This window comes from Schistocerca piceifrons, chromosome 6 (assembly GCF_021461385.2).
Source record: "Schistocerca piceifrons isolate TAMUIC-IGC-003096 chromosome 6, iqSchPice1.1, whole genome shotgun sequence".
Taxonomy (NCBI): domain Eukaryota; kingdom Metazoa; phylum Arthropoda; class Insecta; order Orthoptera; family Acrididae; genus Schistocerca; species Schistocerca piceifrons.
Window position 1 is genome coordinate 274,785,067 of NC_060143.1, and position 26,144 is coordinate 274,811,210.

Here is a 26,144-nt window from a genome sequence, read left to right on the forward strand (position 1 = left end):
CCAAACCATCTGCTATATTATTTCAGTACTTCCCACTAACTTTTCCTTTTAGTGTACGTTTTCCCCTTTCTGTTAACTTCTGTAGTTTTGTCTTTCAGCGTGATTCGGCGTTGGTTTTATGCCTTTTACTTTCTCCGACTCCTTTTTGGACCGTTTTTAACTCGAGAACTGTTTGAATGAGGAAAGAGGGACTGATGTCTGGGATTAGCCAAGCGGTTTCAGGCGCTGCAGTCATGGACTGTGTGGCTGGTCCCGGCGGAGGTTCAAGTCCTCCCTCGGGCGTGGATGTGTGTGTTTGTCCTTAGGATAATATAGGTTAAGCAGTGTGTAAGCTTAGGGACTGATGACCTTAGCAGTTAAGTCCCATAAGACTTCACATACATTTGAACATTTTTTTACGGGTGTCTCCGTAGTTTGGTCCCTTTACTCCCCAATCCGCCAACCAAATCGTTTATGTACATAGAGAACAACAGGTGTCATACTTCCCTGTGGCACTCCTGATGAAACCCTTGTCTCTGATGAACATTCGCCGTCGAAGAAAACATACTGTGCTCTATTACTTAAGAAGTCTTCGAGCCACTCACATATCTGTGAACTTGTTCCATATGCTCGTACCTTCGTTAACAGACTGCAATAGGGCACCGTGTCAAATGCTTTCTGGAAATCTAGAAATATGGAATCTGCCTGTTGCCCTTCATCCATAGTTCTCAGTATATCATGTGAGAAACAATGCAAGAAGAGTTTCGTAAGAGCGATGGTTCCTTAAAACCATGCTGTTATCTGCGTACAAGCTTTTCAGTCCGAAGAAAGTTTATTATATTCGAACTGAGAATATGTTCAAGGATTCTGAAACAAACAAGTTAGCAATGCTCGCTACCGCTGCACTCAGTTACACGGTGGGCAGTGGTCGTCATGTTTTGGCTCATCATTGTACACTGAAGCGGCAGAGAAACTGGTATAGGGATGCATATTCAAGCACAGAGATAAGTAAACAGGCAGAATACGGCGCTGCGGTCGGCGACATCTATATAAGACAACAAGTGCCTGGCGCAGTTGTTATATCGGTTACTGCTGCTACAATGGCAGGTTATCAAGATTTAAGTGAGTTTGAACGTGGTAATATAGTTGGCGCTCTAGCGATGGGGCACATCTCCAAGGTAGCTATGAAGTGGGAAATTTACCATACAACCATTTCACGAGTGTACCGTGAATATCAGGAATCCGGTAACACATCAAATCTCCGACATCGCTGCGGCCGTAAAAAGATTCTGCAAGAACAGGACTAATGACTACTGAAGAGAGTCGTTTAACGTGACAGCAGTGCAACCCTGCCGCAAATTGCTGCAGATTTCAATGCTGGGCCATCAACAAGTGTCACCGTGCGAATCATTCAACCAAACATCATAGATATGGGCTTTCGGAGCTGAAAGCGCACTCGTGTATCCTTGATGACTACACGACATAAAGCATTATGCCTCGCATGGACCCATCAACACTGACATTGGACTGTTGATAAGTAGAAACATGATGTGTGGTCGGACAAGTCTCGTTTCAAATTGTATCAAGTAGATGGACGTATACAGGTATGGAGACAACCTCATGAATCCATGGATCCTGCATGTCAGCAAGGGCTGTTCAAGATGTGGATGCTCTGCAATGCTGTGGGGCGTTTGCAGTCGGAGTAATATGGGACCCTTCATACGTCTCGATACGACTCTGACAGGTTACACGCACATTAGCATCCTGTCCGATCACGTGCATCCATTCATGTCCATTATGCATTCCGACGTACTTGGGCAATTCCAGCAGGACGATGCTAACCATACACATTCAGAATTGTTACAGATTGGCTGCAGGAACACTCTTGTGAGTTTAAACACTTCCGATGGCCACCAAACACCGCATAAATGAACATTGTTGAGTATATCTGGGATGCTTTACTATTTGCTGTTCAGAAGAGATCTCCATCCTCTCGTACTGTTATGGATTTATGGAAAGCCCTGCAGGATACATGATGTCAGTTTCCTCCAGCACTACTTCAGACATTATGAAGATAGTATCTGTTCTTTCAGACATGCCTGAAAGAACAGATACCATCAGTGACCATGCGGCTCTCTTGGAATGAAATGATAATTAAATCAAGACCCTAACCTGTTGACAGACGTTGATATACATCAATGGGGACAGCTGAAAATGTGTGCCCCGACCGGGACTCGAACCTGGGATCTCCTACTTACATGGCAGATGGTCTATCTACCTGAGCCACTGAGGGCACAGAGGATACTGCGACTGCAGAGATATATCCCTTGCACGCTCCCCGTGAGGCTCACATACTCAACTTAATGCCCACACACCACATTCGTAGTGCCCCTGCCCACTACACTCATTACTCACTGCAGACAATCTTACCGAGTCCCGTAAGAGTTCAGGCAATGCGTGTGCATCCAGCACAGAAGAAGAAGGTCAATGGCTGGTTAGCCTTAACTGTATGAAGATGGTATCTGTTCTTTCGGGCATTCTAAGAGAGCTGCATGGTCACCGATGGTATCTATTCTTTCGGATATGTCCGCAAGAACAGATACCATCTTCATATAATTAAGGCTAACCAGTCATTGACGTTATTCTTCTATGCTGGATGCACAAGCATTGCCCGAACTCTTGCGGAACTTGGTAAGATTGTCTGTTGTGAGTAATGAGTGTAGTGGGCAGGGGCACTATGAATGTAGTGTGTGGACATTAAGTTGGGAATGTGGGTCTCACAGGGAGTGTGCAAGGGGTAAAACCCTGCAGTCACACTATCCTCTGTGCCCTCGGTGGCTCAGGTGAGTAGAGTATCTGCCGTGTTAGCAGGAGATCCCAGGATTGACTCCCGGGCAGTCCACACATTTTCAACTGTCCCCGTTGATGTATATCAACGCCTCTCGACAGCTTAGGGTCATGATTTAATTGTCGCATTTCACTTCAGACATTGGTCGAGTCCACGCCACGTCATGATGTGGCACTTCCTTGTGCTCGCGGGGGGCCCTACACAATGTTAGGCAGGTGTACCAGTTTTTTTTTGTTTTTTTTTTGGCTATTCAGAGTATGTAACTGGTGGTGTGTATTGTGGACCACTCGCCAGCTGAGACGGCGGTGTGGTGTGCAGGTGATCACGGCGGTGCCGATCGCGATGTGGGCCCTGGAGCCGCTGTTGTCCGGCGGCCAGAACACACCGCTGCCCGCGTGGCTGCCGCTGGACATCCACGCAACGCCTGCCTATGAGCTGCTGTGCACCTTCCAGGCAGTCGCCGTCACCCTGTCCGTGGAGGCCAGCGTCTGCCTGGACATGTTCTTCATTGTCCTCATGATCGCCGTGGCCGCCGAGCTGCACATACTCAATGACAACCTCGAGGCGGTGCGACTGCACCCCATCGATACATTCCCTCTGAAGGCCGCTGACAACTCTGCGACGCGTTGGAATGGAAAAGCATCTCCTCTCGTGGAGAAGGGAATACCGAGCACCCAGCAGTATGAATACCACCGAGAGAATCACAAAAGCACGAGTGCACTTGACGCCACACCCGATGCTCACGAACTGATGTACCGCTTGCTGGTGAAGAACATACAACACCACCAGCTTATTTTGAAGTAAGTAAAACGATTGTACACCAACACTCACTTGTCAATGGCCTACTTTCGACAGAAGATTTATTTTTTGTTGGAGCTAGGTTTACAGCTATTAGCCCACTTTCTAGAACGTGTTCATTGTAATTAAAGTGCACGGAGTTCCAGTGTGTGCTTTAATTATCGTACAACAGTAGAATTTGATAGATATGCTAATGCGTTAATGTGTAACTCATTTATTCTGGAAAAAAATAGTTCCAATTTTGGCCACCATGTACAAATCTGGCGCTGTGAATGCGAGAAAGACGTTTAGCAATGTTTCCATATATAATGACTTAGGAACAGGACGTGGGCAAAAAGGCCAAACAAGTGAAAAAGCGTAACGTTGATTTTATTATTAACAGCAGCTTACACAATGTGTTCAATATGAGCACTGGAGACGTCGACCTGATGCACCACCCATAAAAAGACGTCATCATTAGCACCCAGCAGTTCTAATGGAATCTGAGCAATTCGTTCCTGTATAGTGGCCTTCAGAACAGCCAGAGACTGAACATGTCCCCTGTAAACGTGTTCTTTTAGATATCCCCAGGGGCGAAAGTCACATGGATTCAGATCAGGGACTAACAAGATCATGGAAGGTGAAACGTCCCCTTGAAAAAATTTTAAATGATTGTGCTTAAAATGACACACAATATTTTTTAGCGCAATGCAATATGACTTTCAACAATCCCTACAAAAGAATGGCCCTGACTAACATTAACCTATACCTTTCACAAATCACTTACCTCACAAAAATCTTCGGTACTCGAACTACTGCAATACAGCGAGCGCCACTACTGGCAACGTAATAATGTTCAAAAGTCATAATATATATAGCAGTTCATGGCATCCAGTCATACAAATTTACTGTCTCTGATGGACACACGTCCAGATCATCCGTTCTCAAAACTCCGCCATTTCTCTCCCCACATCCACCACTGCTGGCGGCTCACCTCCAACTGTGCAACACTACGTGCTGTTAACAGCCAACTGCCCAACATTACAATAGCATATACTCCAACAATGCAAACCAACCACAGCCTTCACACAGCACAGTCAGTGATTTTCATATAGAGCGCTACGTGGCGTTACCAACATAAAAACCTAAACAGCCTACTTACATAGCCCCCATGCTCCCCACAAAAAATTTTACAAATTGTTTTGGGCAGTGGCCAATACAGATTTGAAAAAATTACAATAACAAAGAAATCAAATGCACACACTTATTGATACACTGTTGGTCAAAAGCAAAGATTTTCTCACAGTCCATAAAGACAGTCCTGATCATTCATCACACGATTAATTACAATTTTATGCACATAGTCTGGGCAGTAAAAGAAAATGCATACAGAAGTAGTGGATTTCCATGCAGTCTTGAAGAACTAGTGTTGTCCTTCCAAAGGAAAGACAGTGCTGACTCCTGACATGCAGACAGGTAATGGGCCACAGCACAGTCAGTCGAAGTTTTGAAGAATATTGGTAGGTAGGTCATCACAGAGCAGACCCACTGTAGTCCTGGTAGAGATTACGGTATTAGTGGCCCCCAGAGGTGCAGACCCACTGCAGTGCTTGTAGAAATAATGGTATTGGTGGGCCATCAAAGATGCAGACCCACTGTAGTACTTGTAGAGACAGCCAGCAGCCATCTGTTGCGACTGTGCAGGTGCACAATCAGCATCGAAGAGTCTTGCGGAGAATATAGTAAGTCCATAAACCACCACTTGTGCACTCACAAAGTTTTTGGAATTGTCCTTAGAACCAGCAATGCTGTTAATCAGTCCCTTGCTGAATTATTAACACACGTCCAAACACTAACAGTCCTCTTTTTTTCACATATTGTGCATATACTATGACCAACAGAAATATGTGCAGTGAAATGAATGCTTACAAGTTACTTAATTTGATGAACTGGCGTCAATTACAATTTTATAACACGAGAATACAATACCAAAGGTACAAAATACATCATTAAAGAACATAACAATACAGATAACATTTGTAGTAGCACAAGCTTTACAAAAGAATAGAAATAAACAGATACATCAGTGTTACAGGAATTATGACATAAGTAAATAAATAAAATAATGAGAATAGATTCGAAACATTAATTTCACACATGAGCATTAAAACAGAACAGACTAAATAATGTCTAAACATCTTTACAAAGTAAATAACATAGTATTAGAAAAATTCTACAACATAACTCTCATCAGCTAAACACATCAAGAAAGGAAAAACACAAACACACAAGGGTACACAAACACATAGCGGAGTAACAGAAAAGGAAAAGACAGGGTTTATTTTACTGCAGTATTTTCCAAACAAAACTTTCTTTACTTCTTGGAGATCTCCTTCATTCATCATTATTTCCAAGAAGTCCTACCGATACCTACTTTCTGTATTCTGTTCATATCATCGTCCAAATATTTATTCTTCATTGTACAGTACCCTTTTTTTTTTTACAAACATTTTTCGTATAACTTCTCAATGCATTTCTTCCAATTCATCGAAACTCATTCTCTTGTATAGTCTACCCCCTCTTAAGCTAACCTAAATCTAATGAGCTCAGATATATATACTAAGGGATGAGGCAATGCAGCAGCACACAACAAATTAACACAAACAGCAATGACAAAAAATACAAATTGGCAAAGCTAGCAGCAGTAAATCTAAATTAACAAAGCAATTGCAATATTACAACTAATATAAGGCACTGTGCAGCAAACAAGAAAAATAAATCAGTAGTAATACAAAGTGAAATTCAGTAGCACTATGCCTGGCAAACAGCAGCAGCAAATACTATAACTTATATCTAAACATGACAAAGCTCAAGCAGAAAAAAATAGTACACTAAAGACAACAATGCAGATAAGGGAAATGTCTGTTCACATCTTAATGTCTATGTGTTTAAATGGTGCACCACAACTTATTCTACAAAAGAAATTACCAAGTACTTGAAAAGAAAATTATGTATGCAGTTACTGTTATTAGTCCCTTCTTATTGTTCTTACCTTTCCAAGTGCTCCTTTTTCGAAGAATGTGGATCATAAAATTATTGTTTAATAGATCTGTTGACAGCAAGTTTTCACATTAGCAAATGCATTTAATTTTATTTTATAAAACCAATGCTGCAACACAGCTGGAAACCCAAATGAAATAAGCAACTATCTAAAGCAAAGCATAAAAATATCATTCAATAGTCATGTAGCATTTCATAAGTTAATAGAAATTCTCTCAACTCTCGTAGAAAGACACTTGTCATAATCGGGTGTGCAGATGTAAGAATATTTCCCATCAGTTCATAAACATTTCAGTAAGTAGCACAAAGTATGATATGTTTCCAAGTAATGAGCGTGTTGTATTTGCGATGCTTTCTACAAAGGAACGTCAACAGCGAGGATAATGGTCTCTTTTTCTCCACCTAATGGCTTTATCTCCTGGCAGGTGGCACAGCTGGGCGCCCAAGATGCATTACGTGAAGGTCACTTAACTTTCTTACCGAAATATTTATGACAGCAGTGACAGTCTCATGTAAAAAAGTTTAACCGGTCGAAAAGTTGCAGTAGAAATCTGTAGAAACGAAATCTCATGAATAACAGTGTTCTGATACATTCACACATGGACAAACAACTCATAACTCTTAAAGTATGATTCTTGGTTTCAACATCCTTTTTCACAAACCAGAGTCTCTAACTTCTATTCATTATTCATATACATATAAATACGTAATCACGTTCCTCATATACGGTAGCATCATCTTATTGATCGTAAACATACCTCAACAGCATAATACACATCGTCATCGTAATAATAACATCATAACAGATCAATCACATCTCAAAATCATCGCAGCTTCTTTCATAATTTCAAGACCTTCAATAAAGTCATCTACCTCAAATGTACTTCAAAAATCATGATTCCTTACCAAATACGACATTCAAAGCTCTCATAGCATCACAATGGTTCCGAAAAAATATGAACAGTTCACAAAGTACAGACAAAATACAATTTCATAAGTGTGAAGTTATCCAGCTGTGTAAGTACGTAAACATCTGTCACTAATGTAGTAAAAAAATGTTTGTTTCTCAATTAAATAATTAGATAGCTGTGTAATTCTGTGTTAGAGAAATATGGTACCGATGTGTAAAGTTGTATAAGCAAATACCATATTAGCTAGGGCTCCTTGCGCTTGCCAAACACATGGTACACAAAGTAGGTGTGTATCCCCATGAGGATTAATGTAATTATACTGTCAGGTGTTACAGATTACAGCAATAGAATGAAATGTATCACGGAAAACCTTTGTATCTTTGTGATTCAAAAATCTTTAAAAATAAAATTAATCACTCAAATACGAGTCCTTTAGCGCTTAACTGTGCGTTTTGTTGTAAGATAATCTCTGTCGTTACTTAACGGTATGAATGTGCCAAGTGTCGTAATTATCGTCGTCCATAATCGAAGTTCTGTAGAAGTCAATGTACTTACCTCGTAATAAACAAAAGTGAAATGCTATGCATATAGATATCTTAGTTATTACACTTATTGCCGTCATGAAGTAAGTACTGTACTGTAACGTGTTGTTGATGGAAAAGTCTGTCTCATTATAGCTATACCACAAAGTTACTACTAAAACCTGTTTTCCTTTCCAGAAGAATTCAGAAAAACTGTGCAGAGATAAAACAGATACACCGCAAAAGCAAAGATGTAAATTGTGTCACACATTAGTAGCATCGTGATATAATTGTGTAGCTGTCAAATAAACTAACCACTGTGTCATCTGGTATCTCTCAGAAAGTACTTTAAATCCAGAATGTATTTTCAAGTAAACCAAAATGCTGCATTAAAATCTCATTAGCAGTACCGGTATATGTGAGCCTTATAGTCGTTACGTAAGTGTGCAACTAACAAGCAAGAATGTACACACACAATAACACTGTGTCATCTGTTCACTATAACAATGCACTCGTAAATACTGTCTAAATATGTTCCCTAGGTTCTAGACTGGATAGTTAACTTCAAAACATTGTTGCACGTTTACAGTTTCTCAGTGTGACAAATTGTACTGGTAGCGTGAATTGAAAAATTGTATGGCAAAGACTAAGTTAAAAAGCAGATTATCTTTCAATAAACGGATTTACATGTGAAATGTGGTGCAATCGTTTACTCTTCCTAGTACACAGAATTTCAACTTCAACGCAATTATCATGTGGTATACGTCGGATTCTGTAAGGTCCATTGTAAATCAGAAAGAATTTGTTACTCAAGTGTTGCTTCTTATGTGACAATGAATAAGCTTTAATGAGAACTTTCTGACCAATATATAATATCTTTGCATTTGCTTTGCCGTGTAGTTTTCTCCTTTTGTCTGCTGCAGATTTTATATTTTTAATAGCCAAATCAATTATGTCTTTGTGTCAAAGTTTACGTGTATTCGGGAAAGGTACAAGCTCTCTGATTCTGTTGGGTGGTTCTTCATTCTTCAGTACAAGATTAGGTGGTAAAGCAGTGGAGTCATGAGGCATTTCATTCAGCACGTTTTGAAATAAGTGTAAATATCTGTCCCAATGCTGATGCTTTCTGTGACAATAAAGTCAACAACGCTTATTGATTTCTTTCATAATCTGTTCAAATGGGTTACAATGTGGTGAGTACAATGAAATAAAAACAGGTTTGATTTTATGGTTCCGAAGTATGCATGACCAAACAGCAGATCTGAATTGCGGTCCGTTATTTGAAATGACTTTACTAACGTGTCCAACTTCACATAAGAAATTTTTAACAAAGGCGTTGGATACAGACCGTCCAGTGACTTTACGTAACGGAGTGAAAGAAACAAATATTGAAGTAAGTTCAACAGCGAGTAGAACGTACGAAAATCCATTCGATGTTCTGACAAGGGGTCCCAAGAGATCAACAGCAGCAAATTCTTTTAATTTAGAAGGAATGATAGGAAACAACGGAGCACGATGGGAGATAGTAGATGGTTTCGCCTTTTGACAAAGTTTACATATGGACAAAACTCTTCGAATTCTCTTTTCCGTATTGTTAAAATAACAAGTCGTTCGAAGAATATGATAACATTTTCGTGGACCAAAATGTGCGTAGCTGAAATGAATGTAGCAAATGAGCTTATTAACAAAATCGTCTGGAATGCAAAGTACCTATAGCTTGTCATCAACAGTGCAGCGTTTGAAAATTATGTTGTTTCTAACCAGATAACAATGCCGAGTGTGTGTCTTTTCTTGCCATTTACTTTTTATGTCTTTCCAAATCGGTTCTTTATCTTGTCCATGAGCAATGTCCTTTAAGGATGAGGTGATAAAGTTTTCAAAGGCGACTTTCTGAATGTAAAGAATACTGAAATTTTTCTCGAGGTTGCCTTCTGTGTTACTTTTCTCAAGCCCAGCCGATGCGCGTGACAGTGCGTCCGCAACAATGTTCTCCTCGCCGGGAACGTAGACTATTGTGAAGTGGAATTCTTGCAGAAACAATACCCAACGTTTTAACCTGTCATGATTTAATTTTGAAGACATAAGAAATTGTAATGCACGAAGATCACTGTATACTTTCACGTGCTTAGCAGAAAGAAAGAAACGGAATTTGTTACATGCCCAAACGATAGCCAAAGCTTCTAATTCAGTAACGGAATAATTTTTTTCAGATTTTGTTAGCACTCGGCTAGCAAAAGCAATGTTTTCTGAACAGTAGTGTCATTTTCTATGGCTTGTTGAAATAAATGGGCACCAAGACCGACTTTAGAAGAATCCATGCTAAGGCAGAAATTTTGTGACAGATCTGGATGAGCTAGTATTGGCGCATTAAGTAGTGATTCTTTCGAAGATTTGAATTCCAACTGTGCTTGTTCATTCCAGTTCCAAATAGTATTTTTTCCAGTCAGAGAACAAAGTTTTGGTTTAGCTAGAATTTGCATATTCAGAAAACGACGGTAAAAATTTACGAGACCTAGAAAACTGCGGACTTGTTTTTTTTGTGGATGGAACTGGAATGGCTCTGATTGCTTCTAACTTTTCAGGATCTGACTGAATGCCTTCAGAAGAAATAATATGTCCCAAAAACCTCACCTTTGACCAACCGAATTCAGACTTTTCCAAGTTAACTGTAATTCCAGATTCTGCAAAAATACGTAACAAACTGTTGAGGATGCGATTATGTTGTTCCCATGAGGCTTCTGCTATTAGAATATCATCCACATATAAGGTGATGTGACGTTTTAAGAAATCAGGTAATAAGGAATTTAGCCCGCGAATGAACGCTGCCGAAGAAATGTTCAAACCAAAAGGAAGTTTCCGAAATTGATAACAAACGCCGAAACAAAGAAAAGCTGTGTCATTTTCTACATTCTGGATGAAGTTTGATCTGATAAAAGCTGGATCTGAGATCAATAGAAGACAACACTTTTACACCACTAAAATTTTGAAGAAGTTCTTCCATCGTTTGCGGCCTGTCTGTTTCAGGAATGATGATGTTATTGATTTGTCTCGACTATAAGACAAGCCTGATCGATCCATTTTTCTTCTCAACAACATGTAATGGATTGTTGTATGAGCTTACTGCAGGCTCAATAATGCCCTCGTCAAGCATAGATTGTATTTCTGTTCTAACACGGTCCCTATAATGTGCTGGAATTACATATGGTCTAACACAAAATTTAGTATGCTCACGAACACGACATTGGTATTGAAATCACTTGATTGTTCCTGTTTTGTGAGTAAAAACTGTGGAATGTGCTTGTAAAATCTCAGAAAGGTCCTGCCTATCAGTGTCATTACAGTTCTCAATTGTTTGAATTTTATTCTGAATTAACTCATTAGTATCAAATATGCCGTCGATATCATCCCTGTCAGTACTTGCAGAGTGATTGTTAGTGTCTAGTTCCGTCGAAAATTCCGAACTGTTGTCTAACAGAAGGTAAAGCCGATTAATTTTCTCGTCATGGTTTGAGAGCCAATCTTCAAATTTCAAAGCTATTGGCTTACCTTCTTTCTCTAAACTTACTTCAGCATCATGAAAGTTTAAGATTGCTTTGTATTCATTCAAAAAGTCTACTCCCAATATAATTTCTGTCGACAATAATGGAACAATAAGAAAGTTCACAGAGAAGCTGTGGCTTTGACAAAAGAATTCTAAGTTGGTTTGTTGGCGTACATCTACACTTTTTCCAATGATTGCACCTTGTAATTTAATCTTACGTAACGGAAGTGTGGGGCAATCGTTCGATATGTTGCATTTGCTAAAGGCTGTTTCACTAATTACTGAAATGGGACTGCCAGAGTCAAGTACTACCATAAATTTTACGTCATTTACTGTAATGTGAATCACAGGATATGCAATGTTATTATGTTTTACGTCGTATTCCTGGAGTAAGAAGTCCCTAATGTCTTCCATTTTTACGTAATTATTAGCCATGGCAGCTACATCGTCAGCTTCATAAGTATGTTTTGTGGCTGCCAGCGGTGTGAGTCATTGCCTATTGTCTCTTTGTTGGCGCACATCGTTATTGGGATTTGTAGATCTAACTTCTACAAATTCACCTTGTCGAGCGGGCCCTGCCCTGTTTGAATCCCGCCAGTTCTGATGAAATTCAGGTCTGTCGTTTTGTCGGTAGTTTACATAGTTTCTTTTTTGTCGGTCTTGTGGTGGAGAATTTTTCCCAGAATCGTAACTGCGCGGTGGACCATTGCATCTGACGTTATTCCGTCTCCCTTGATAATAATTATTTTGGTTTCCATATTGTCTGTTTCTCTGATTGTCTCTGTGATAGTTATTCCCGCCGAGAGGTGATCTTTCCCTGTAATTATTACTACTCTGCCAACGGTTGTCATACGGGTGGTGTCTGTTTTGGTCTTACATTGTAAGAATAGCCTTGTCGTGTCCAGTTATTATTTCTTTCATCGCGAAATTGTGACGGATGTGACCTGTAATTCTTGTGTTCCTGTTTTCGCGTCCCGCGATTGTCAGTGTCAATTTCCAATTCTTGTAACAGTCCCTGAAAAGCTTCAATGTCGTCTTTGCAACGTCCTGCCAAAATAATATGTCGTAAATGTTCAGGCAATTTGATTAAGCAAAAGCGGATGAGTTCTGAGGGGCTGTATGGGTTTGACAGATACTGATTCTTGTGCAACATGTCATCAAAATATTTCACAAGACTGGAGAATTCAGATTGTTCGAAATGTTTCATCATTATGATGCTATGTTTTACTCGGTCTTGTGTAGCTTGAGACCAATATGCTGAGAGGAAGGTATGATAAAATTCTCCTTCACTGCGACAATCGTGAATGACCGATCACATTCTTACAGCTGGTTCATTCTCTAAATAGCCACACATAAATTCTAAACTGTGCTCTAATAACCAGTTGGGAGGAAAACAATGAGAGAATTGATGAAGCCCTGCTTGTGGATGAATGTCGTTACCGGAATTCTTAAATGTTTTGAATTTAGGTGTAGTAATAAACAGCTTATAGTCAAAATCATCATGTTGGCGAGTCGCATGTCGGTCGGTGTTACGTAGTTTCGGCGGTTCCATCTCAAAATTCGGTGTACCTATCCAATTTCTTTCACAATTTCCGAAGCGCCCTGTGTTATTGTTTTGTGGCTGTTACGTATTTCTATGTCCCTCTTCCTGTAATGGAGCGTGAGTGTCCTCTGAAATATGTAATTCTTGTATTACCTATGTCAACTGATCTTGTACTTCCCGAATTTCTCTTTGGTGTTGCGAATTAATCTGATTCTGATTTTGTTTGAATTTCCTAATTTGTTCGTACTCTTCTGTATCATTAAAGACTACTGGTCTTGTGTCATTCAGATTATCATCTACCTTCGTAGATAAATTATTTAGCTGACCCGAAAGTTCGACTACTTTCTCTGATAATGAACTAATTTCCTCCATGTGTCTTTCTGAACCAATTTTCAGAGTATCTACTGTGTCCTTTAAGTTTTCCTGAGTTTTTGCAAGTAGCGTAACCGAATCCATAGATGCAACTGAGTCAATTTTACCCGCAAGGTCTCGTGATTTTCATGAACAATAGTTTGCAGTTCTTTTATGGCTGCTTCGTGATTCTGTAATGCATTTTCATGCCGCAAAGAAAAAGGTTGAAAATGCTCACAAATTTGTGTTTTTACGTCATTACAGACTTTCTGACATTTCGATTCGATGTTATGTCACTCGGTAATTAAATCTTCACGTGTTTGTTCCAGCGTGGTGTCTAGTTTTTGAAGATTTTGTTCCATTGTGTCTAACTTTCGAAGATTTTATTCCATTGTGTCTAAATTCTGAAGCTTTTGCTGTGTTTGTCTCTGATTTTGTTCCATCGTGTCTAACTTTTGAAGATTTTGCTCCATTGCATCTAACTTTTGAAGCTTTTGTCCAATTTGTTGTATTAATTGTAATAACAATGCACTGGTGTCTGAAAACATGTTCCTCAGTGCTATTCGGCAGTGAATTTGCACCGGCAACATTCACATTTTGACAAGCAGAAAATGTGTCTTGACTTATTTGAGAAAACGGTGAGGACCCAAAACCTGAATCTACAGTATTTGCGAAATTCGGATCCCTGAGGCGAGCTGTTGCCGACCGATCGATCGATAATGCTTCCCTGTTCACTAATTATTTCACTGTCTACGCCATTATTTGCACCCCGCTCCATTCCCCTATGCACAATTACCAAATTACTAGTTTGAACATTAGTTAATTCATTGCACGGTGGCGCTAACACACTGCTTTCGTCTTCACTGTCATTTCTCAGTTTACTTTGGAGCCTAGTATTATGTTTTTCACACGCCATTATTGCCACAATATTTCACTCGATAACACAAAAAAGCACAATTTGAAGAGCAAAATAAGAAAACACATTAACATAGCATTGAAAATAATATCTCGTTAATTGCAAGCGGAGCTGCGAAATACTTGGTGCAAATCTACATGCATGCCACAACTGTTTTACTGTACAACAATGAAAAACTACAACTACAATTTTGCACTAGCAATAAACAATAGCTACACTAATTACAGAAACTACAAGAAAAAATCAGAAGATTCCGGTGAGGTATCCTCGGCTAAGGGTCGACATTTGAAATGTCCCCTTAGAAAAATTATAAATGACTGTGCTTAAAATGACACACAATATTTTTTAAGCGCAACGCAATCTGACTTTCATTAATCCCTACAAAAGAATGGCACTGACTAACATTAACCTATACCTCTCACAAATCACTTACCTCACAAAAATCTTCGTTACTCGAACTACTGCAATACAGCGAGCGCCACTGCTGCCAGCTTAATAGCGTTCAAAAGTCATAATATATATTGCAGTACATGGCATCCAGACTTACAAATTTACTGTCTCTGATGGACACACGTCCAGATCATCCGTTCTCAAAACTCCGCCATTTCTCTCCTCACATCCACCACTTCTGGCGGCTCACCTCCAACTGCGCAACGCTACGCGCTGTTAACAGGCTTCACACAGCACAGTCAGTGATTTTTTATATAGAGCGCTACGTGGCATTACCAACATAAAAATCTAAACAACCTACTTACAAAGGTTGAGCAGATATTTCACTGTAGGGCTGTTCATAGAATATCGATATTCTTCCCGAAACGTATCGATATATATTGGCGATAAGTTTTAACCGTTGTATCGATATCAAATTGGAAATATTGAATGCTGATATTTTAATTTCATATTATATTTCTTCCGCAATTTTCGATAAATATTCGAAATCATTCTTTTGAAACAGTAGTAGAACGTAATTTCACTTTCACTGTGTAAAGGAGACTTATGGTTTTTGGAGCTTTCATCACATCCCATCTTTCTCTTTCACTGTGTGGAGCAAGTATATGTGGCACAAAGGAGATTCCTATTGCACTGGGGGGGGAAATGGTATAACAAGATTTCCGATGTGATCAAATAGCACACCAGTTGCGTTAAAAAACAATGTTTTGCTCAACTACTGCACTATTTCTTCACATCGGCATTCTTCGAAACCAGTAGCTGAAACTGATCAACAAATATCTAAATGACAAGACGTCTTTGCGGTGGGCGTGGACGTTTGAGGGGCAATGCTGACTGAATCGGCGCTCGGCGCTACCAGCAGAAAACTGCAACGATTAACTTCACCACGCAATTTTGACACTACAGCTGCAAGGCTGCTGCCGTTTGCAGAAATGAATAAACAGGGAAGTCGACATGAAGTGTTCCAGACAAATCTGATGTTTGACGAAACCGAACGACGGACCCATCGGACACTTTTAATTGTGCCACTTTCATGCAGTTACCATTGTTAGCAAGATGGTAATCACCAAACGTGAATGTGCATCGTTTTCCTTTCAATTCTTGCTTTGAGGGTGATAACGAAGCTGCTAGCTTGTTGAAGTACAGAATATTCAATAATAAATAAGTACTTAAATATACAGCTCTAAAACTGGCAGTATATTTACATTGTGAGCCGATTTTCTTTTTTTGGGCTGGTACGTCGATATCTTTTTCCGTCGATATATTTATAATTTCATGGTATGTCGAGGACAGATTATGATTTTTTTAAAGTATCGATATATTGGACTCCCGGTATTTTTAACAATACAATAACAATACCAACTGCCCTATTTCATTGGACGAGTGACATGACATCTTGCACGGAAACAGAGGTTTCCATACAGTTGCTCTGTTCGAAAGCAGGAATCACATGATGTACAAGGAGATCTCGATAACGTGCAGACGTTACAGTGAACCTGATAGGCCCTCTGGGTCTATTCTCTTCAAAGAAGCACTGACCGAGAATAAAGGTGCTTGTGAACCACGCCACACAGTCACATACGGCGAGTGTTGTGGCTCTTCGTGCCCAGCAAGCGGTTTAACAGTACCCCAGTTTGGCAGGGCTGTGTGTTCATTACACTCTGCAGTTTAAAATATGCTTTGTCACTTCACAGAATATTGCCTGGCCATATGCCATCAACTTCCATCCATGCCAGATACTGAAGAGCAAATTCAGAATGCTGCTGTGGATCATGAGGTTTCAGTTGCTACACAGTCTGGATCTTGAACAGGTACCAGAGTGAAATAGATCGCAAAAATTTTCGCGCTGTTGACAATTCTCGTGACACTGCATGAGCGCTAGCACTGCCTGGGGTTAGTGCTACATGTTGCAACCTTATCAGTAACTTTCTTCCTCTTCCAGCTGCCACACAAATCTACTGCCACATGCGTCAACATCTACATCTACATACATACTCCGCAAGCTAACGTACGGTGCGTGGCGGAGAGTACCCTGTACCATTACAAATCATTTCCTTTCCTCTTGCATTCGCAACTAGAGCGAGGGAAAATCGATTATCTATATACCACCGTATGAGCCTTAATTTTTCGTATCTTACCTTCGTTGTCCTTACGGCAATGTATGTTGGTGGCAGTTCTCTAAATTTTCTCAATAGTGTTTCTAGAAAAGAACATCGCCTTCCCTCCAGCGAGTCCCATTTGAGTTTCCGAAGCATCTCCGTAACACATCACTGTTGTTCGAACCTACCGGAAAAAATCTAGCAGCCCGCCTCTGAATTTCTTCGATGTCTTCCTTCAATTCGACCTGGTACACACCCCAAATACTCTAGCAGTACTCAAGAATAGCCGCATCAGCATCCTATATGCGGCCTCCTTTTCAGCTGAACAACTCTTTCCTAAAATTCTCCCAATAAACAGAAATAGACCATTCACCTTCCCTACCGCAGGTCTCTCATGTTCGTTCCCTTTCATATTACTTTGCAACGTGACGCCAGATTTTTAAGACTTGACTATGTCAAGCAGGACACTAGTAATACTGTATACGAACATTACTGGTTTATTCTTCCTATCCGCATTAACTTACATTTTTCCACATTTATAGCTAGTTGCCATTCATCACACGAATTGGAAATTATATCTAAATCGACTTGTATCTTCTTACAGTCACACAACTTCGACACCTTACCGTACACCACAGCATCATCAGCAAACAACTTCAGATTGCTGCCCACCCTGTCCGCCAGATCATTTATGTATATAGAGGACAACAGTGGTACTATCACACTTCCCTGGGGCACACTTGGGCTCGTCAGTATATAAAACTGGTATATTTGTATGTATACTCATATATATATATATATATATATTCCACATGTCCTCTTAAACCACTAAATAGATTTCAATCGAACTTGGCTCACAAGTCACTTCCTGTCTGGGAACAATCGACATTTGGTAAAGAATCACTTACCTACAAAATGGGCGGGGATGGGATGAAAAACAAATGTAGCTCACTATGTGTAAATTCCTAGACTTTATTCGTCCATTAATTGAGAATGAAAGTATTTAGTGTCTTGCAACAAACTTTAGGCATAATTTCATATCCGAGCGAAATTTATTGTCGCTGAAAATCTCCACAAAATGATGTCGCGTAGAGTTCATTACTTACTACATTTCGTTGTTCATGCAGTGAAACTGCCGCATTAGGTGTGACGTTGTAATTCACTGCTTTTTTACTACTAAATTTTTTTCGCGCCACGTTTTGCATACGGTATTCACATATAACACTGAACGTACCTACAAAACTACTCTAAGACAAAAAAAAAAGACGCACCACGACGGAATTATCCGAATGGGGTTGAAATCGGTAGAAGTGATGAACATGTACGTCTTTGGCCTGGAATATCATTGACTGGAGTAGAATTGTCTTCATTGCTGAGTCCCGCGTCGAATTAAGCCCCCAATGACCAACGAAGACCGAAGTGGAGACGCCCCGAACAGCCGTGGGACGCAGACCTGACTGTCCACACCATACGGCCAGACAACCGGGAGCAATGATCTTGGGTGCTTGTCATCCATGGATCCTAACAACACAGCGGTATACCAACGATATTCTACACCCTTTTTGTTGCCCTTCATGACAAGCCATCCTAGGCTTACATTTCAGCAAGGAAATGCCCACCCACATGCAACTAGAGATTTTATTGCTTGTGTTAGTGATTTACAAGCTCTTCCTTCTCCAGCAGGGTCGCCGGATTTCTGCCTAACTGAGGACGTTTGGAGCATTATGGACAGGAGCCCTTCAACCAACTCGGGATTTTGACGATCTAACGCTTCGATTGGTCGGAATTTGGCACGATATCCCTCAGGTGGACATTAAGTTCGGAGTTGGCGTGGCCACACTGGGGCGTCTCAGCGGGCCCAACTTATCGGTGGCTGGGTGGTGCCGAACGTTAGCCAGGGTCCAGGGACCGCGTGGCTGGGAATTCCATATTGACGCAGTGACGAGGACAGTGCTTTGTGTTGATGAAGGAGATGTCCACGCCAGTAGTGCCAAAGATGGCGGACTTTGTGAGATCATAATGGCAGACATTGCGCAGTTCATACAGAAATTAATAGTAGCCAGATGAATCATGATACCTCAAAAAAGAAACATGTACATTACCATTATTTGCAATATGAGTCTGCTGGTGTGATCAGATTTTCAATATCTTTATTAGTTTAAAGTTTAGTACCTGACTGTAAATTATACAAGTAACACCCAGCAACGAATTTCCAGAATCTAAACAGTTTCATCAGACGACGTGTCTTTAGAAAGCTATTAGTGTAAACCCAAATTGGTATAAACTACAGACATGATACTTGAATAGAAAATGAGTTATTGGAAGTCAAAGTGGCTGATTACTATCGATAGCGTCAGGCCATAAGTACTCCGCAGCTACACGAGAAACCTGTAGGAGCATGCTTATAAATATATTTATTCGTCTATGTCTTTGTATCTCGACACAAATCCTCCGGGCGGATTCGTGCCAGGGACCAGGCGCTCCTTCCCGCCCGGAAAGTCGTGCGTAGACCGCACGGCCAACCGGACGGTCTTATAGGTACGTCTACTGTCTTTCTCATCATTTAAAGTCGTTAAGAATAGCACCTGAAGATTTTACTTAATTGCAATCTTTCGTTTATAAATGTATATTCATTCAAATTACGTAATTGCCGAGTGATAGGAACCTTCGACCATTCGATTCATGTGTGTATTCATATTGTATACTGTAGACTCAGCAGTATTTGGCTTGCAATGGGGCAACTACGTATCCCAGCCCCTAGGCAACGAAACCAGCCAAAACTTTTAATATTTCAACACTGAGTCAGAGGGTACGTATTTTTTTTTTTTTTTTTTTTTTTTTTTTTTTTTTTTTTAATGCCCGCAACATCCACCAATTCTATCAATCAAGGCCAAGCCGATTAATTGCCAGCATAAAGACCAGAGATCGACTGCCGTGCATGACAACCAAATGGGTCCCGCTATGAAATTAAATGGCACCCCAGACCATCACTCCTGCTTGTCAGGCCTTACAGCGGGCGACAGCGAGGTTGGTATTCCAGTACTGACTGGGGCGTCCACACACTCGTCTTCTTTGGTCACTGGGGCTTAATTCAAAGCGGGGACTCATCACTGAAGACAATTCCAGCCCAGTCAATGAAATTCCAGGCCGAAAACGTGTCTGGAGACGCCCTGGACGGCGGTGGGACACCAACATGACTGTCAGCTGCCATTCGTTCCGGCAACCAGGAGTGATGTTCTGGGGTGCAATTTGTTTTTATAGCTCGACCGGTTTGATGGTCTGTGGCACCCTTACAGCATAGCGGTACACCGACGATATTATACGCCCCATTTTGATGCCCTTCATGGCAAGCCATCCTGGGCTTATATTTCAGCAAGATAATGCCCCACTGCATACGGCGAGAGATTCTACTGCTTGTCTTCGCGCTTTCCAGACTCTACTTTGGCCAGCAAGGTGGACGGATCCCTACCCAACTGAGAACGTTTGGAGCATTATGGACAGGACACTTCAACCAGCTCAGGATTTTGACGATCTAACGCGTCAGTTGGGCGGAATTCGGCACGACATCCATCAGATGGACATCCAACAACGCTGTCAATCAGAGCGAAGCCGAATTACTGCTTGTGTAAGGGTCAGAGGTGGACCAATGCGTTACTGACTTGCTGAAAAAAATGGTTCAAATGGCTCTGAGCACTATGGGACTTAACAGCTATGGTCATCAGTCCCCTAGAACTTAGAACTACTTAAACCTAACTAACCTAAGGACATCACACAACACCCAGTCATCACGAGGCAGAGAAAATCCCTGACCCCCCCGGGAATCGAACCCGGGAACCCGGGAGTGGGAAGCGAGAACGCTACCGCATGACCATGAACTGCGGAATTACTTGGTGAATTTCTGAAGCTCTTTCTCTTGAATAAATAATCCTTTTTTTTTTGCGAAATTGTTATCATTTGTTTCTCTGTACATGTACATCACATGTACCGATTTCCGTCTCATTTGGATAAGTCCTTCTTGGTACCCTTCTGTCATAGAGGGTATATCAATGCACGACACACAACTCAGAATATGTAACGTCATACACACTGAGATGCGTGAAAAATTGTCTCATGAAGCTTGATGTTTTAATTTATTACGTCATCACTGCAAATTCTATTTGCAACAAAGCTCCAAGACTATTCACATATACAGGGTGGTCCATTGATAGTGACCAGGCAAAATATCTCACGAAATAAGCATCAAAGGAAAAAACTACAAAGAACGAAACTCGTCTAGCTTGCAGGGGGGAAACCAGATGGCGCTATGATTGGCCTGCTAGATGGCGCTGCCATAGGTCAAACGGATATCAACTGCGTTTTTTAAAATTGGAACCCCCATTTTTTATTACATATTCGTGTATTACGTAAATAAATATGAATGTTTTAGTTGGACAACTTTTATCGCTTTGTGATAGATGGTGCTGTAATAGTCACAAACATATAAGTAGGTGGTATCACGTAACAATCCGCCAGTGCGGACGGTATTTGCTTCGTGATACAGTACCCGTGTTAAAATGGACCGTTTACCAATTGCGGAAAAGGTCGATATCGTGTTGATGTATGGCTATTGTGATCAAAATGGCCAACGGGCGCGTGTACTGTATGCCGCTCGGTATCCTGGACGACATCATCCAAGTGGCCGGACCGTTCGCCGGATAGTTACGTTATTTAAGGGAACAGGAAGTGTTCAGCCACATGTGAAACGTCAACGACGACCTGCAACAAATGATGATGCCCAAGTAGGTGTTTTAGCTGCTGTCGCGGCTAATCCGCACATCAGTAGCAGACAAATTGCGCGAGAATAGGGAATCTCAAAAACGTCGGTGTTGAGAATGCTACATCAACATCGATTGCACCCGTACCATATTTCTATGCAACAGAAATTGCATGGCGACGACTTTGAACATCGTGTACAGTTCTGCCACTGGGCACAAGAGAAATTACGGGACGATGACAGATTTTTTCGATGCGTTCTATTTAGCGACGAAGCGTCATTCACCAACATCTGTAACGTAAACCGGCATAATATGCACTATTGGGCAACGGAAAATCCACGATGGCTGCGACAAGTGGAACATCAGCGACCCTGGCGGGTTAATGTATGGTGCGGCATTATGGGAGGAAGGATAATTGGCCCCCATTTTATCTATGGCAATCTAAATGGTGCAATGTATGCCGATTTCTATGTAATGTTCTACCGATGTTACTACAAGATGTTTCATTGCATGACAGAATAGCGATGTACTTCCAACATGATGGATGTCCGGCACATAGCTTGCGTGCAGTTGAAGCAGTATTGAATAGCATATTTCATGATAGGTGGATTGGTCGTCAAAGCACCATACCATGTCCCGCACGTTCACCGGATCTGACGTCCCCGGATTTTTTTCTGTTCGTGATCCACCGACAACGCCTGACAACATGAGTCAGCGCATTGTCAATGCATGTGCGAACATTACGGAAGGCGAACTATTCGCTGTTGAGAGGAATGTCGTTACACGTATTGCCAAATGCATTGAGGTTGACGGACATAATTTTGAGCATTTATTGCATTAATGTGGTATTTACAGGTAATCACGCTGTAACAGCATGCGTTCTCAGTAATGATATGTTCACAAAGGTAGGAGAGTCACATTGGAACAACCGAAATAAAATGTTCAAACGTACCCACATTCTGTATTTTAGTTTAAAAAACCTACCTGTTACCAACTGTTCGTCTAAAATTGTGAGGCATATGTTTGTGACTATTACAGCGCCACGTATCACAAAGCGAAAAATGTGGTCCAACTAGAACATTCATATTTCTTTACGTATTACACGAATATGTAATAAAAATCGAGATTCCTATTTTAAAAAAACGCAGTTGATATCCGTTTGACCTATGACAGCGCCATCTAGCGGTCCAACCATAGCGCCATCTGGTTTCCCCCTTCAAGCTACACAAGTTTCGTTCTTTGTAGCTTTTTCGTTTGACGCTTATTTCGTGATATATTTGGCCCGGTCACGAGTTACGTTTGTGCACCTCTTACTGTCCTTCAAAGTAGTCATCAGCGTTGTGTACAACCCGTTGCCAGTGATGTGGAAGGCAGAGCCTGTTCTGTTGATGGTGCGAATGGAGCGGTCTACTGCCTATCGAATCTCTGGAACAGTCCTGAAGCGAATGCCACGAAATGGTTCCTTCATCTTCGGAATCAAATCAAAGTCACAAGGACTTAAGTCCCGGGAGCATGGTGGATGGTACAGTACTTCCCAGTCCCATCGACTGAACAGAGCAGCCACAGCTTGCGCTGTATGCGCCCGCGCATTGTCGTGAAAAATGATGGGTGGGTTGCACAGAAAGTGTCGCTGCTACCTTCGCAAAGCTCGTCGCAGGTTATGCTCCAAAAACGAACAGTAATACTGTGCACTGACGGCCTGCCGTCGAGGAACGTAATGCGCTAGGATAACACCATCACAGTCGTACACAAGAATCACGATAACTTTCACCATGCCGAGGCCCTGACGCACTTTGACTTTCGCGGCGACCCATAATAACGCCATTCGTTTGACCGGCGTTTCAGTTTTGGATCGTACGATATGGCCCATATCTCATCCAGTGTTGCGATACGGCGTAAGATTCCACAGGCAGTAGACCGCTCCATTCGCACTATCAGCAGAATAGGTTCTGCTAACGGTATACTACGCCTTCCACATCGCTGGCAATGGGTTCTACACAACGCTGGTGACTACTTTGAACGACAGTAACAGGTTCAAATATGTAACTCTTTTGCATCGGTTGTGAATAAATAGTTGCGACTATTTAAGTTCCAATCCTTCTATCAACATACGACACATATTTCAGGAGATATAAGTCATAAACACTGAGATCGTGAAAATCTGCCATATCATGCATGAAGTTTTGATTTATTACGCCTTTACCACCAACTCTATTCGCTAAAAATTTTGCAGACGCTATCCAGATACTACTGAATATACCAGCAAAATTAAATCATTGAACGACACATTGTTCAGGAGATATGACGTCATAAATACTGAGCTCTGTGAAACCGAAGTAGCAAGGCAAAATTCGCTACAGATACAGGTGAAATATACTCACATCAAAAAAAGTTTTGTATCACCTCGGTTCTGAGAGTTCCGGAACCTGTGGAGATAATGGGAATAGACATCAACATAAACATCATTTCCGCCCTTTTTATTGCTCAAGAAAACCACACATTGCATGTTGTACCACCACACAGCGAGACCTTCAGGGTTGGTGGTCCAGATTGCTGTACAGACCATTACCTGTAATACCCAGTAGCACGTCGTCTTGCATTCATGCATGCCTGTATTCGTCGTGGCATACTATTCAAAAGTTCATCAAGGCACTGCTGGTCCAGATTGTCCCACTCCTCTACGGCGATTTGGCGCAGATCCCTCAGAGTGGTTGGAGAGTCACGTCGTCCACAAACAGCCCATTTCAATCTATCCCAGATATGTTCGATAGGGTTCATGTGTGAACACGCTGGCCAATGTAGACGAGCGATGTCGTTATCCTGAAGGAAGTAGTTCAAGATACGTGCACGATGGGGGCGCTGTCATCCATGAAGACGACTGCCTCACCAATACGCTGCCGATATGGTTGCACTATCTGTCAGAGGATGGCATTCATGTATCATACAGCCGTTACGGCGCCTTACATGACCACGAGAGGCGTACATAATGCCACCCCAAAGCAGCAGGGAACCTCCACCTTGCTGCACTCGCTGGACAGTGTGTCTAAGGCGTTCAGCCTGACCGCAGTGCCTCCAAACAAGTCTCCGACGATTGTCTGGTTGAAGACACATACGACACTCATCAGTGAAGAGAACGTCATGCCAATCCTGAATGGCCCATTCGGCATGTTGTTGGGTCCATCTGTATCGCGCTGCATGGTGACGTGATTGCAAATACGAACCTTGCCATGGACGTCGGGAGTGAAGCTGCGCATCATTCAGCCCATTACGCACAGTTGGAGTCTAACACGACGTTCTGTGGCTGCACGAAAAGCTTTATTCAATATGGTGGCGTTGCTGTCAGGGTTCCTCCAAGCCATAATCCGTAGGTAGCGGTCATCCAGTGCAGTAGTAGCCCTTGGGCGGCCTGAGTGAGGCATGTCATCGACAGTTTCTGTCTCTCTCTATCTCCTCCATGTCCGAACAACATCGCTTTGGTTCGCTCCGGGATGCCTGGACACTTCCCTTGTCGAGAACCCTTCCTGGCATAAAGTAACAATACGGTAGCGATCGAACCGCGGTGTCGACCATCTATGCTTGGTTGAACTAAATAGAACACGAGCCGTGTATCTCCTTCCTGGTGGAATGACTGGAACTGATGGGCTGTTGGACCACCTCCGTCTAATAGGCGCTGCTCATGCATGGTTGTTTGCATCTTTGAGCGGGTTTAGTGACATCTCTGAACAGTCAAAGGGACTGTGTCTGTGATACAATGTCGACAGTCAACGTCTGTCTTCCGGAGTTCTAGGAACCGGGGTGACGCAAAACTTTTTTTGACGTGTGTATGTACAAATGCGCGATACACGTTAAATGTATGTGACATGTGAGCACTTGACAAAGTCGCCAGGAGAAAGATCCTCTTAAACCACTGGATGGGTTTCAACCAAACTTGACACATATTACTCACTATCCAGAAAAAAAAACTGTGGGGTAAGAACTACTAGACTGCTTTGTGATGAGGCGATAACTTGATAACGGTGAGAGAAAGCGGTGAAAGGAGATGGTCAAAAATGGGGAAGAACACGATGAACATAGACAGGGGGAGGAAGAGGTGCACAGGAAGAAGGTGAAGACGAAATAGACAGAGAAAAAGAAGGTTTTGAGACGGATGGAGAGAGTGGGGAGGAGGAGATGGATAGAGAGAGGGCGATGAGGAGAAAGAGAGAGGAAGGGGAGGAGGAGAAGGAGGAGCAGATGGACAGAGTGAAGGATCAGAAGGAAACTGACTATGGGTTGGGGGTTCAGGGGATAGAGGGAGGAAGAGAAGAGGAAGGAGATGATGGACAGAGAGAGAGCGAGGTGCAGATGGTGGGAGAGGGTAGGGGAGCAGAAGGACAGAGAGTGGGGGAGATGCA

General features: G+C 41.7%; 1 protein-coding gene across 1 annotated transcript in view; it reads left to right on the forward strand.

Annotated features, from left to right (window-relative positions):
* The first annotated feature begins 3,169 nt into the window (after positions 1-3,169).
* Positions 3,170-26,144, forward strand: part of LOC124803271 (odorant receptor Or1-like) — a 122,724-nt gene continuing 99,749 nt past the window's right edge. The window contains exon 1 of the mRNA XM_047264455.1: positions 3,170-3,627. Coding sequence (XP_047120411.1) covers positions 3,170-3,627 — 458 coding nt within the window. The remainder of the gene's footprint in view (positions 3,628-26,144) is intronic.